The sequence below is a fragment of the Geotrypetes seraphini genome, chromosome 12 (genome assembly GCF_902459505.1).
Source record: "Geotrypetes seraphini chromosome 12, aGeoSer1.1, whole genome shotgun sequence".
In the NCBI taxonomy this organism is placed as follows: domain Eukaryota; kingdom Metazoa; phylum Chordata; class Amphibia; order Gymnophiona; family Dermophiidae; genus Geotrypetes; species Geotrypetes seraphini.
Genome location: NC_047095.1, coordinates 53,976,375 through 53,991,722, shown reverse-complemented (window position 1 = coordinate 53,991,722; position 15,348 = coordinate 53,976,375). Strand labels below are relative to the sequence as shown.

Sequence of the window (15,348 nt, the reverse complement as noted above, 5' to 3'; positions counted from 1 at the left end):
GGTACTTTGAGAGACCTCCCAGGAAAGAGACTTAGGAGTTCTGATCAACAAGTCGATGAAGCTGTCCGCGCAATGCGCGGCAGCGGTGAAAAGGGCAAACAGAATGTTAGGAATGATAAAGAAGGGGATCACGAACAGATCAGAGAAGGTTATCATGCCACTGTACCGGGCCATGGTGCGCCCTCACCTGGAGTACTGCATCCAGCATTGGTCACCTTACATGAAGAAGGACACGGTACTACTCAAAAGGGTCCAGAGAAGAGCGATTAAGATAGTTAAGGGACTGGAGGAGTTGCCATACAGTGAAAGATTAGAGAAACTTGGCCCCTTCTCCCTCGAACAGAGGAGATTGAAAGGGGACATGATAGAAACATTCAAGGTACTGAAGGGAATAGACTTAGTAGATTAGGACAGGTTGTTCACCCTCTCCAAGGTAGGGAGAACGAGAGGGAACTCTCTAAAATTGTAAGTGGATAGATTCCGTACGAACGTAAGGAAGTTCTTCTTCACTCAGAGAGTGGTAGAAAACTGGAATGCTCTTCCGGAGTCTGTCATAGGGGAAAACACCGTCCAGGGATTCAAGACAAAGTTAGACAAGTTCCTGCTGAACCGGAACGTACGCAGGTAGGGCTAGTCTCAGTTAGGGCGTTGGTCTTTCACCAGAGGGCCGCCCAGTGAGCGGACTGCTGGGCACGATGAACCACTGGTCTGATTCAGCAGCGGTAATTCTTATGTTCTTATGTTTTCTTGTTCCTATCCTGGGAAGGAGGCAGCTAGTAAACTGCTAGGGATGTTGGGACAACTTTTTAAAAGAAATGTCCAGCTTTCTGTGAGCTGCAGATTAAGGCCACTTTTACTAATGTTCAAAGAGGGCAGTTGCTCCAGACTCACCTACTCTGATGTAACTTCCTGTTTTCCCAGTGGGATGCACTGGACGAAGGTTGATTATCTTAATCGCTGGTGCTGGATAAGAGCAGAACATCCTGGGGATGAGAGAGAGCATGCAGAAGGGAGATGTATGACTCGGTGGAGGGTGGAGACATAAGAGAAAAGATGCTGGACTATGGAAGCAGGCCCCAAGGTGGAATGGAGAGCACAGAAAGAAGCAGGGAAGAAGCTGAACATGGGAACAGATAAGGACCTAGTCGAGAAATGCTGGGCAAGGAGGGAGAGGGTAACAATTGTGGAACCCAAAGAGGCAGTGCCGGAAAAGGAGGATAGGAACACTACTGTAAAAGGGAGGGGAAGGTGGGGTTACAAGGGACAGTGCTGGGAAAAGGGGTAAGATAGCAAATGCAATATAAAGGGGCAATGCTGTAAAGAGGGAGAGAGGGAGATGTGGACAATGGAAGGAATTCTAGAAAAGAGGTGAGATGAGAGGGGGGCAATGCTGGAAAAGGGAAATTGGGACACCAGTAGGGCAGATGCTGGAAAAGGGGGTTCGGGGGACATAAGGCAGATGCTAAACTTGGGGGTAGGATAGAGACAGGGACTAGAAGGGAAATGCTGGACAGGACAAATAGGGGTGCAGAGAGGATGCCGAACATGGAGGGATGGTTTTTATTGCGTATTCACTTAGGCTCAGATTCTATAAACGGTGCTGGTGTTGGCGGCTGCTGATCACGTGACAATCACACATTGGCGCCGTGTATAGAATTGCAGCTGCTTTTAAAACAGGTGCCTTAGATATAGGCCCTGATTGCAAATGCTATAAAGTTCTGCCTCTTAATTAGTACTGCATAATATATCTTCCCATAAATATAGGCCAGCATTTTACAGGTGCCTGTCTTGCGCCTATGGAAGCACCTAGGATTGCCTAAGGATGACTAAGGCCACTTCTAGCATAAACCATGCCCAAGCTGGCCTCAGGCCTCAGGTTTAGTGGCGTTGCTTATCATTCTCTCCTATATATTTTAACATCTTTTTTAGTAGTTGCATTTGTTAGAACTATATTTGGAAGCTGATATAATTGTATTTGCAGCACAGATCTGTTACTGACATGCTAATATCTTCCCTGGCAGTTTCATTTGTTGGGATTTTACTACAGTTGTATAGAGCTGATATATGGTATCATATATATTTGAATATAAACTGATCTGATTATAAACCTTCCCCCCCCAAAAAAAATGGGGAAAAGGTTCACTCAAATATAAACCGGGGGGATGGGGGTGGGAATATATTCAATTGCCCTGCCTTGCACCTAGCTCTCATTACGGCAATATCTTTTATGACTAGACCAAAACATCACTTCTTTACCTCGATTATTCAAATTCTTTTGTAGCACTTGATCTATAGTTTATTAAGTTTCTTTTCCTATCAAGTTATTGAATTTAATGCTTCTTCCTTTTTTCACCTTTTCTAGCACTTTTGTGCACTCACAATTTACTCATTTTTCATTGCTCCATGGCGGTGTATTGGGACTGCTTTAAGTTCACAGATCACTACCACAAGGGAAGTCGACTTTGTTTTGGACTTCCCTCTGCCACTTCCCATCAAGGTGGAAACAGGAAGTGATGTCAGCAAGGACGGGGTGTGCAGATGTGCATCACGGCTAATGGCGAAGGCGCTGAAGTAGGTGAAAGGGGAATTTGCAGGGTCATGGATGGGGAACAAATACTGAGTCTAGGAGCAAGGGAGAGAGAGAGATGGGATGAGAGTGAAGTGGTTGATACTGAACTATTTTGAGGGGCAGACAGGGTGGGCCTAGGCCAAGAATGTGTAGGCCTGTGCCCACTCGTAGCTTCGCCATTGCTTGCAATTCAGCTTCTATTTCTTTTGTTTGCTGTATATGCAGAGTCTGGTTTCTTAAGTTTCCAATTTGGGGTTTTTTTTTGCCTTCATATCTCTATTACTGATGTGTGGTCCTTTGTTTCATATTTGTTGAGGGTATGTCTGGATTTTGTGCTTGTGATCAAGGTGCAGTATTCTGCTAGCACAGAGGTGGGCAACCATGGCTTTTGAAGACTACAATCCAGTTGGGATTTCAAGATTTTCACAATTAATATGCTCTATCCTCTAAAGTCTGATTTCTATATTCTGCATAAAATGAGCCTTTACATGCATTTCTCACATTAATGCAAAGGTTAATGCATGTTAACAAATTTAGCCCACAGTCTTTTCCTTAGAAGGGGTCCATGGGGCTGACTTGAGAAGCCCACAGGGTTTTGTATTCTTTTTAAAGAGATTCACAGCTCCCTAATTGGCAATACTGATATGAGCATATTCTCAGGTAAAGCTCTTCTGAGAGCTCTTAATTAATTCCTTTTTTTACCTATGAGTTAAATTGCTTCATTACTTTTATGCGTTTTCCACTTAGAATTTGAGCTCCAGCAGGGAGAAGTTTATAAAACCATTCAACGACACAAAGCTGCTACCATTTCTTTTTTTAAAGATCTTCAAGCCAGATAAATGCTAAAATAAAATTTGTTCAACTCAGTATTGGATGCTAGATTTACTAAAAGACAATACCATACAAGGGTAAACCAAAAAGTAAAGGCAATATGCATTTAACAGCTTTAATAGAAGTAACTGTGAGCAATTGAACATATCACTTTTCTGGTGGCAAGTCTATAATGACTTGCGCGCTATTGTCTTGCGCTATAAAACCCTGTGTGCTATAGTCTTGCGTTATAATGACTTGCACGCTATTGTCTTGCGCTATAAAGCCCTGCACACTATTGTCTTGTGCTATAATGACTTGCACGCTGTCTTGCCCTACAAAGACTTGCACGCATCTGACCGCGCGCGTTTGTCTGAGTGCATTAGTCTTGCACGCTGACTATGAACCGTTTTGCGCTATAAAGACTTGCACGCATCTAGTCCCACAACTAGGAAGTGATGTCAGAAGGCGAGATAAGGCTGGCATAAGCAGCAGCAAAGACACGCTGCTCACTGCAGCTGAAATTTTTGAAGAGGTAGGTGGGCGGAGAGGAGGAGAGCTGCTGGCGTCCAGAGCGGTCTGCCCCCTAGGTCCCCACCCGTCCTTGCTACGCCACATTGAAATGAGAAATTTAGCTCATGGCTTTCTTTCAATAAGTTTATCTTTTCCCTTTTCTTTTATTCTGTTTGAACGCTACAAAACAACAGGGGTGGGTTTTTTTCTAAATCTGTTATAGAACATAAAATTATTCATAAAACCAAATATTTAAAATCCTTAAGGGAGCAAACCACGAATGTTTAACGTTCAAAACAGATCTGCATAATAACCCTGCAAACAGATTAATGAATTAGCGTAATTGGATTTTTCAGTGTACTTGCACTAAATTTAGGGCTCCTTTTACGAAGGTGTGCTAGGGTTTTTAGTGCACGCACATAATTAAAATTTTATTAAAATATTTTTTAAAATATTTTTTAAAAAGGTATTTATCTTAGACTTATCTGAATGATTGTAGATCTTATAAATCGATTTAAGCAGTTCATGCGGCTGGACCCGACATGTTTCACAATAGCTTCGTCAGGGATCCACTCTATAATATAAATATGTCTCATAATGATATTAAAAACCGCCAGTCACTACAAGACATGAAATGTTAAAGTTCCAATGCTAAATCACTTACCACTGCCGCTGTCATCCGACTCATACACAACTTTTAAAGTAAGATGGCGACGGCGTGTTAGGGCTCTTTCTTAAACTCTTAATCTTGATTACTCAGCTGTATTTACCTGCCCTTCATTGGTTCTCTAATCCCTGAAGCACACAGTTTTTTTTCCTACAAGAAGCGGATTTTTAGCCATGCTCTTTTTTTCTGGCAATACCAGCCAATGATAGTTTTGTGTGCTCCAGAAAAGCATAGTTTATTTGGGCAGTTTTTCTACTCTCTATGCTTGTTGAGTCTTTAAGACTGTTTCCTTATATTGTTGTAAGAATGTGGGGGAGAGTGTGGCGCAGTGGTTAAAGCTACAGCCTCAGCACCCTGAGGTTGTGGGTTCAATCCCACGCTGCTCCTTGTGACCCTGGGCAAGTCACTTAATCCCCCCATTGCCCCAGGTACATTAGAAAGATTGTGAGCCCACCGGGACAGACAGGGAAAAATGCTTGAGTACCTGAATAAATCCATGTAAACCGTTCTGAGCTCCCCTGAGAGAATGGCATAGAAAATTGAATAAATAAAAAAAATACCTAACTTGACCATTTATTTTTTTCCTCATAACAGGACATCTACTAATTTTTAGGCAATAACATTATAGATATCTGTCTTTCTCTCTCCCTGTCCTCCCTTTCTGTCTTTCTTTCTCTCTCCCTGCCCCACTCCCCTTCCCTGTCTTTCTCTCTCTCTCTCTCCCTGCCCCATCTCCCCCACTGCCGCTGATGTCTCCAAGCCACCGCCACCGATTTCTTCCTCGACGCTGACGCAGCAACAGGCCAGGTGCGTGCAGCGACTTTACAAGCGGCGGGCCCACAAGCCTTCCCCTCCCCTCCCACGTCAATTCTGACGTAGGAGAGGAAGTTCCCACCCGGAACTTCCTCTCCGATGTCAGAATTGACATCGGGGGAGGTGGGGAAGGCTTTTGGGCCTGCCACTTGTAAAGTAGCATCCCATTGTCCCCAAGCACAGCGCCTTTTTTTGAAATTATTACAGTGGGTTGCTCTCTTTCTGAAAATAGGACATTTTGGCATCCCTAAGCTGTGCTTGGGGACAATGGAATAGGCTACTTAAAAATGGGATGGTCCCATTCAAAACGGGATGTATGGTCACATTAGTCATACCCTCAGCAGGAAAGAAAAGAATAAAATACACACTAGTTGCTTTATATAATTGATATATCTATATTTTGCCATTGATATATCTATAATTCGCCATGGAACACATATACTGTAAATTTGCTGGAAAACAAAAGATCACTAAGGGGCCCTTTTACGAAGCTGTATTAGGTGACAGTGCACACCTAATGCAGCTTAAAATGTTGTACCGTGGGACATGCTCAGTGTAGGGTTTTCCAGATGTCCGGACGGGGGTCCAGACGGCTTTTCAAAACCCAGCACTTTGCCCGGGTTGTGAAAAGCTTCTATCAAATCGCCGTCGGGTGGGAGGGCATCCACGCATGCCGCTGGGGGCGGGTCTAGGGGGGGTCCAGATTTTCCCAATGGAAAATCTGGTAACCCTAGTCCTGTGGTAACTACCAAATGGATGGCAGTAACAGGGAAATTCTATAAATGGCGCCTAAATGTTAGGTACGAAGCAGTGTGGCACTTAGGCGTGATTTTATAAAAGTTAGACACACTTTATTGAATCGCACCTAGTGGCATCTAAAGTGGGCTAACCTTAGGCGCACCATATTGATGCCAGGGTTTTCTTGGCCTAAAAGAATGCTTCTAAGTCCAAAACATGCCCACAGTCTGGCCCTAACCATGACTACTTTCTGGTAGGTGACTTGGACTAGGTGCCTTCCTCAAAGTGGTAGGTGACTACCATCCAATTAAGCGCAATTTACGTCAATTATGGGGCACTAATTTTTATCAGTGCCAATTAAGCCTTTTGAATAATTAACCCCCCCCCCCTTTTATTAAGCTGCCCTGCTGAGTAGCGTATACTAAATGCTGAGCCGCCCGTGGGAACAGAACGGGCGGCTCGGCATTTAGCTTGCGCTGTTTAGCAGCACGGCTTGATAAAAAGAGGGGGTAAGTTAGCTGCTTAGATTGGCTAGGTGCACCGATTTGGAAGCCTAACTTTAGGCCTCATTTATAGAATCAGAGCTTAAGAACTCATGCAGTAATTTTATTTAATGGTCGTGAGCTAATGATAACATTAGTACATACAATCAAAAAGAGTAGGGCCAGATCAATGGTCTTCCAATAAAAAAGAGGTCCAAGGAGGTCCAAACACCAATTTTATTGAGTGACAAATTTAAAGAGCTCTCAATGTTCACCATAAGATCTGACTCACCAAGGGACTATGTTTTGGCACTTTAAAGCCCGAGTCAAGAGTCATTATGTAGTCCATAGGCCATTATTGATATGGCTTGGTGAAATCCACAGCTTATTCCTAGGATAAGCAGCATAATATCTGTTTTACTACTTGGGATCTAGCTAGGTACTTGGGACCTGGGTTGGCCTCTGTTGGAAACAGGATACTGGGCTTGATGGACCTTCTGTCTGTCCCAGTATGACATGCTGTTATGTTTTTATGTGAGCCAAGTACAGGACAATCAAGCCATTGTGACATCACTGATGAAGTTGGCTCTAAGGCTTTGGTGGAATGAAGCATTATGATGTCACAATCTGAACTCTGGAATGTTGCTACTATTTGGCTTTCTGTCAGGTACTTGGGAGCTGGGTTGGCCACTGTTTGAGACAGAATACTGAGTTAGATGGACCTTCGGTCTGTCCCAATATGACAATTCTTACGTTCTTATGTGAGCCAAGTATAGGACAATCAAGCCATTGTGACCTCACTGATGAGTTTGGCTCTTAGGCATTGGTGGAATGAGGCATTATGACATCACAATCTCAGCTCTAGAATGTTACTACTCTTTGGTTTTCTGCCAGGGACACTGTTAGAAGCAGGATACTGGGATTGATAGACCTTCGGTCTGTCCCAGTACGGAAATTCTTATATTCTTATATAATGTAAAATGAGAACATATAACATAAAAGGTGCTGCCAGGCATAACTTTTGTGGCTGATGTGTCAATTGGTACTGTTACAGCCTGAGCACGTTGTGCGTTAAAAGTACATTAATACATAGCCATTAATTTTTTTAAAAAAAGAAAAAAATATTGGCTATTTTATGGCTTTAGAAAAGATGCCCTTAGCGCACAGGAAAAATCCATGCAAGGGTGTGCTAGTGCCAGTTTTTACTGCAGCTTAAAGGACCCCAAGCCATGTGCAGTGTCAGAATGAGGTATTTTGCCACCTAGAGCAAGCAGCATGAAATGTACTTTCTTTAATATGACCGCTCCAGTCTTCCCCTAGCAAATCTGGATTGGAAAGTGCCCTCTAAACTATAGAGCTGGGGGTGAATTAGACCCACCCTAGTTCCAATCCTAGCCACGTGCTCTTTATATGGGTTTCTTTCATTTCAGAATTAAGAGCTACCAACAGATACCATCTTTCTGCCCGAATCCAACTGGTCTTAGTTTTACACTTTTGGACTTGGTGGATTATAATTTTATACAGTTTGGAACGTAAAAACATAACAATTGCCATACTGTGTCAAAACAACGGTCCATTTAGCCTAGAATCCTGTTTCCGACAGTAGCAAATCCACGTCACAAGTACCTGGCATTAAGATCCCCCAAAGTAGCAAGGTTCCATGCTGCTAACCCCAGAAACCAACAACTTTTCTTCCAGAAATTTGGCCATAGCTTTTTCGAACCCAGAGCTTAACTGTGGGCTCCTTTTACTAAATGGCGCTAGAGGCTTTTAGTGTGGACTGGCGAGGTAATCGCTTCGACGCTCAAAGGAATTCTATGAGCGCTGGAGCATTTCTCTCACCAGCCTGCGCTAAAAACCTCACGTGTTTAGTGAAAAAAAATATTGCCTCCGATTTGTTTTAAATATACTACTTATTAACTTGATGGCATGTTCCCCCTAGTCTTTATACTTTTTGAAAGAATAAACAACTTGTATTTACCTGTTCCATTTCACTCAGGATATTTTGGACGAAATTCAGTGGAGGTACAATCTGAACAGGCTCGGCCTATCCAGATGACATGAAGCCCATTGGAAACCCTATTCTGATCACTGTTGGCAGATGCCCTTGACCCCCAACCCATTATTAGAAGCAGGTGAGAACCATGTAGGTGTTATTCAATAAAGCTTTCTTTCCATAGGCACAGAATGGGGTAACGTTCTTTTCGAATAAGACCAAAATTTGTTACTTTCTCTAACAGTAGAATGGAATTAATAAAATAATTATCATAGCATTTATATTTACAAAATCTGCCTTTTTTTAATATGAACTTTCTTAAAGCCATTTCCCTTAAACATTTAAAGAGGTTAATGGTACAATTTTCCTTTTTTCCCCCAAGTTATAAAATAAAAATCCCATTTCAATTTTCTAATGTACAAAAGAGATAAGAGATGAACAATTTGATCACACAATCAGTTTGTTATAGCAAAGTTCATGCCACCAATGTCCCACGATAGGAGTCTGTTTTATCCAAATCCGTGAACCAGAATTATTTGGCAAATAATTTTTCTTAAAAAAACAAATGGCACACAGAGAAGAAAACACTTGTCTGCATAGCATCACAGCAGCAAGATAGCGGAGAAAGAAAACAATCTTCCTTTTCTTGGCTTTTAAGTCTCTTGGTTAAGTGATCTGCACTGCACTTCATCAATGGAACTTTGTGTTCATGTCCGTCCACAGCAGGAGTTCTCATACAGAAAGCAGAATTTTTCTGGTTTAAACGTTCTCACTCTTTCTCTCTGCTTCTCTTCCTCTGTTTCTGAAGGCCTATTTGGCAGCATTTTCTAATTCATAATTCAGGGGTGAATCGCATAGCTATATCCTATCACTTCAAGGTAGGAATTCATACTTAGTATGTGGCATAATTCCCTTCCTCTTAACCACCATGAAAACATCCCCTCCTCCCCCAGCCAAAAAAAGTTATAAAATTAGAAAAAAAAAAAACTAAAACCAAACCAAACAATAAAAAACCATATAAAATAATAGATGGTTTATTAAAATAATGAAAAAAAAAAAAAAAAATCTCAATGACATCCAGAGGCCTATGAGGTCCCAGCATGGTGATGCCACTGCTACATATAGATTCTATGCCAGGTCTGAGAAAAGAACTATCATTGCATCATATTATTTTTTTTTTTTTATCCCCTATACAGAAAGACAATGGTCCAAAAAATAATAATACTAATAATTTAGAAAAAAGTCAACATAATGTTTTCCATTTGGGATTATCAATAGCTTGCAGTACACTGCTAGCACTGCCTGATATTTTTAAAAGTTGTTCTTTTTTTTGTGCTGCCTTAGGAATTTCCATTGGCTCATAAGGTCCCTCAGTTACACTTGTACAACCGATCCTCTGGGCAATCATCTCTAGACCAGATTAAGCGAAAGAAAGTGGTGAGAGTCAAAGGCCGGTCACGTTCCAGAATTCCTGTCTCCTTGAAGCACCAGATACCCATTACATATGCTATTTCTTAGGTCTGTCGATCTGGGCATAGAGAGGCTCTTTTTTCTGGGAAAGAAAGACATAAAAATGAGTATACATGCCTCAAGGTATATCTTATTTTAACACAATGTTTCTAAAGTCTGTCCTGGCATACCCTCCTGGCCAATCTTGTTTTCAGGATATCTATTATGATAGTTCAAATGCAAGAACAATTTGGTTAGTTCTTTTTTTTTTTCCCCCCGAAATTGTTCCCAGTTTTGGGGTTATTATTTTCAATTAGTGCACCGTGAATCAATAGCCAAGTAACGAGGGGCCAAAATACCCACAATAAAAGTAAATGAAATACAAAAAGGAGTGGGATGTGACACCACAATATAGTATAGTTATTCACCTGTAACAGGTGTTCTCTAAGAACAGCAGGCATATAGGGGCATATTCTATAAACGGCATGCCGATTGTAGGCGATGGTAGGCGTCCTACTACTGTCTAACCAGGCAATCATTATGCACAACCCGAGGCAGGCCATCTACTCTGTAGGCGTCTGTCGTGGGTCAGGGAGGCACCTAATGACGTTTAAGCCCACCCAAGGCTGGGTATGTACATGGTTTTGCCCAGAAATGGCCTTAGGCGTGCTTAAGTGGCTCTAGGCATCTCTCATTTCAAATAGACACAGCCGCTAAACTGATCGTGGCAAGGAAATCTTTTATCTGTGCTCTTAACTGTGTTTCCAGGGCCTTCTTATCCATTTGCTGTTTCTCTCTCCTTCTTCACTTTCTGCCCTACATCCATCTTTAATAAAGATACTGTCTCCAGAGAATGATCCAATTTTATATGGTACGCTCAGAGATATGAAACTCCAAAAGAGGGGAGCCTTCGGCGGTTTGCAACATGTTCGGCGGTTTCCCCAGCAATGTTCCTGCCCCGATCTCCGACGCCGTCTGACTTCTGACGATGCCTCTCCTTCTCACCCCTGGACCAGCAGCGGCAGCAGCCGCAGGGCATTTGCTAGGCTGGCCCACTTCAATAATGTGAAGCAGGCCGGCCTAGCAAAAGCCCCGAGGCTGCCCAGCCTAGCGGATGCTGGATAGTGAGCAGATAAGGGAGAGGGGGTACTACTGGACAGGGGTGAGGTAAAAGGAACAGGGAAGGGCTACTGCTGCATAGGGGGAGCAGGGAAGGGGTGCTGCTGGACAGGGGGAAGGTAAAAGGAAGGGCGAAGGGAAGACAGAAAGGGGGCAGAGAGAGAGAAAGAAAGAAATGCCTAAGTCTAGCACCCGTTAATGTAACGGGCTAAATAACTAGTAGAAAAATTAAGTTATTGTGATTATTATTATTATTATTACTGACGAAACATGGATCATATTGAGTCCTCTTTCACACTATTAACCACCATCTACATTTGAGAATTTCTTGTACTTACTACGATGAAGATTTGCTCCTACAATAACATTTTTTATACATTCTGATGTAGTAGTGTCAAATTCCACTCCTTTTTGTGTTTCCTTGAATCAAAATAGTACACACCAAAAATATCCCCTGCTAAAACAAATGGCAGATCAATTTAGAGCACACTAAATTTTTTAAGCTGCACTAACAAACCATATGCACAGTAATAAATGCACACAGCTAATATCCAAGGTTCATGGTTCAGTTTAGCTGCCTCCAGCTTTATCCTTGAATATTCAACGCCGAGCTCATGCCTAAGCACCGACACTGAATATCCATGTTTACGAAGCCAGCTATATCTTATGCGATTAAATGGGACATTCAGCACTTATCTGCCTAAGCGACGCTGCATAAAGGTGGGACTGACTTTGATGTGGTCTGGTTTGGCTGCTAAACTTAGATGGTTAGGTGTTGAATATTGTCTCAACTGCACAATGGCCAATTCTGCCCCCTGGCTGTCCACAAAAGAGCCAGTTTTAGTTTAGCGGTCTGTGATAATATTCAATGGCACTAACCAGTTAAGTGCCATTGTAAATCAGCGGGAAGCCCCTCGAGCAATTTAACTGGCCAGGAGCCATTCCTGGCCAGTTAAAATTCCTTTGAATATTGAGCCCTAAGTGGCTTGCAGAATCATGATAAAATAAAAAGGGAATCGGGTGGACAATTCGTAGCAGAAAAAAAGTAAACAAAATGATAAAACAATGGGAGACTAAGGGAAGGAAAACAATTACAGCATAGTCAATGAAGGGATGATAGACAAAGGCCGGAACAAGAGGGATCAACATTTGAAATGGAATAAGAAAAACATAGGCCTAAGGTGGTCCTTCTACCCTGACGCAGATGGCATGAAACATGATTCATGCATGATAAAACTGGTTATTTGAATGCGGTTGCAAGGCAGACTTAAAAAAAAAAAAATAGAAGAAAGCTTGGAAGCAAAAATAATGACAGAAAATGATAAAATATTGGGATCGCAGAGTTCATTCTTTTATATGAACTGATGACAAAGTATGATATTTAAGTTCCATATATTGAAGGACAATTGAGAACTGAATATCCTCTGGTGGTCCCTTCAAAAAAAATGCTTTAGTTAATTGATATTTAGGTGCTGTTGGGGATAATTTATACATGAGGTATAGAATACGGAAGAGGCTTCCTGTATATTTGCATATGGTGCATTAATTACATACACATCTATCGTGCATATTTATTGTGGCTATCCTGAAAACCAGACTGGCTAGGGGGTGTCCCAAGACAATTCTGAGAAGCGTCGCTCCTGAACTTCTTCATGCAGGTGGCTGTGGACCACAAGGAAAAGACTGAAGTGGGGGGGGGGGGGGGGATAGGCTTTCCATGCATCATTACTATTGAACTTGCACTTAAAGATATTAGCTTCTTAAACAATTCTTGACACTGGTTTTAGTATTATATCAAAGCGTTAATCACTTACTAAAAACAAGGCTTTATCCAGCAATCCACAACGCATTTCATGCACTGCACATCGAGGCACAAAAGGGCTCGTTCACTAAAGTGCTTTAGTCTTGGCACGCGCCACACATATAATGCAAAAATTAACGTGTGGCAAGTGCAAAGCCTCCAATACCTGGAATGACAGCACAGGAAAGGTGGTGCAGATCCACTCACAGAAATCACTGGCACAGTGTCGCTCCATCCCCTACCCTTTCCTTGATGGCAGATTCCCCTGTGACCCTGGCAAGTCATTTAATCCTTCACTGCCCCAGGTACATTAGATAGATTGTGAGCTCACCGGGACAGTGAGGGAAATGCTTGAAGTAAACCACTTTTAGTGTGGTTATATAACCACAAAAAGGCAGTGTACAAGTCCCAACCCCTTTCCATGATGTCATAATACCTCATTCCACCAATGCCTAAGAGCCAACCTCATCAGTGATGTCACAATGGCTTCATTGTTCTATACTTGGCTCACTTCTGATATTATTGGAGGAGAGTGTGAGTAGTTAGAGCTACATCCTCAGCACCCTGAGATTGTGTGTTCAAACCCTAAACCCTGGGCAAGTTACTTAATCTTCCACTGCCCCAGGTACATTAGATAGATTGTGAGTCCACCAGGACAGACAGAGTTGGTGCCAGGGACAGGCAGGGAAAATGCTTTAAGTACCAGTAGGTAAACCGATTTGAGTATGGTTCTAAAACTACAAAAGGCAGTATATAAGTCTCAATACCTTTCCCCCGACCCGACCCCTGCTCAGGGACCCCCCAATCAACTCCTCAACCACTCGAGACAAATCCTATCCTAGATCAAGCTCCCGGTGCCCCCAAACAAGCCCCTACTTCCCAACACACCAAATTCCCCTGATCAAAACCCGCTTCCCTGATTAAGCTCACAACTCTAACAGACCCAAGCCCTAGACCCTCCCAAAACTCCCAACCCCCATCACACCTCATTCATTTGATCAAGCCCCATAAACCTCCAACTTAATATAGGCTTGATACCCCCATTTATAACAGGGACTGCCTGTACTCAAACCCCATGTTCTTCAAGAAATCCCACCCTTCCAACTAAATTACACCCCCCATGCCCCAGGACTTGTTCAGGGGACAGTATTGGTGGGACAGTGGGTCCCAGGTGGCAGAGAACCCTCTTTACTGCCAACAGGATTGTCATCTGAACTTCAAACCTCTAGTGATCTCTAGTGGTAGTCACACAGTACTACTGCAAGAAGAGTTACTCTTTGTATATGAAAGGAAAACATGGATGCTCATAAGAAAGGAAGTGCTGTTACTCAGTACCTACTGCCCTACCAATGCTGTTTCCCAGGTAAACCCCAGAGGGGATCAAGGGTAGGGTGATTGGATTTGGAGGTGCAGATTATTTGGCCAGAGGGACATTTTCCAGAAGAAGGAGTTTACTGGAGTGTTGGGATTTTAAAGGGGGGTTCACGTATGTGTCAGGAGACTAACTAAAACTTACCCCCTCTTTTACTAAGGCGCGTTATGCTTTTTGGCGTGTAATAAATATTAGCGCACTAATCACACATTAACGCGTGCATGTTATCCTATGGATACCTTAGCGATTAGTGCACACGTTGATTTAGCGTGTGCTAAATGTGCGCTAAAACGCTTAGCGCACTTTAGAAAAGAGGGCCTAAGTTTTATAGACCGGGTCATCAACCAAGAGGAGCTCGACTCGGTTAACAGTAATGTTATACATTACATTACATTACATTACATTACATTAGAGATTTCTATTCCGCCATTACCTTGCGGTTCAAGGTGGGTTACAAAAGAGATAAAAAATGGAGGGTTACAATGGAAGAACATTTGTCCTTTTTAGAGAGGTAATGAGTAGGTTATGTAGTTTCTGTGTGGCGGGAAGAGGGGGAGGGGAAGGACGGTAAGTTTGAAGTTAGGGCTGTTTCAGGAATTTCTTGAAGAGTATAGTTTTTATTTCTTTTCTGGTGTCGTTATCAGTAGATTGGAGATTTGGTTATCTAGTTTAGCTGCTTGAGTGGCCAGGAGGCCATCGTATAGTTTTTTTCCATTTTACTTCTTTGAGCGAGGGGTGTGTGAATGGGGTGTGTGTTTTTCTATGTCTGATTGAGGTGGTTTGGATGAGGCGGTTGTTCAGGTAGGTTGGGTTGTCTCCGTTTAAGGCTTTAAATAACATACAGTAGAATTTAAATAGTATTCTTTCTTGGATTGGTAGCCAATGTGAGTTGATGTATGCTTCTGTAATATGGTCGTGTTTTCTCAATGAGTAGATGAGTCTCAGAGCTGTATTTTGGATTGTTTGTAGTTGTTTAGTCATTGTAGCAGGGCAGGGGAGGTAGAGGATGTTGCAGTAAT

The 15,348-nt window shown here is 42.5% G+C and overlaps 1 protein-coding gene across 16 annotated transcripts in view; it reads right to left on the bottom strand.

The window, feature by feature from the left end:
• Positions 1 to 9,968: 9,968 nt before the first annotated feature.
• DAB1 (DAB adaptor protein 1) overlaps positions 9,969 to 15,348 on the bottom strand; it is a 692,719-nt gene continuing 687,339 nt past the window's right edge. For all 16 annotated transcript variants that reach the window (XM_033916678.1, XM_033916677.1, XM_033916676.1 and 13 more), the window contains one exon: positions 9,969 to 10,140. Coding sequence is in view for 1 of the 16 variants with exons in the window: in XM_033916684.1 (XP_033772575.1) it covers positions 10,096 to 10,140 (45 nt within the window). In the remaining 15 variants the exon portion in view is untranslated. The remainder of the gene's footprint in view (positions 10,141 to 15,348) is intronic.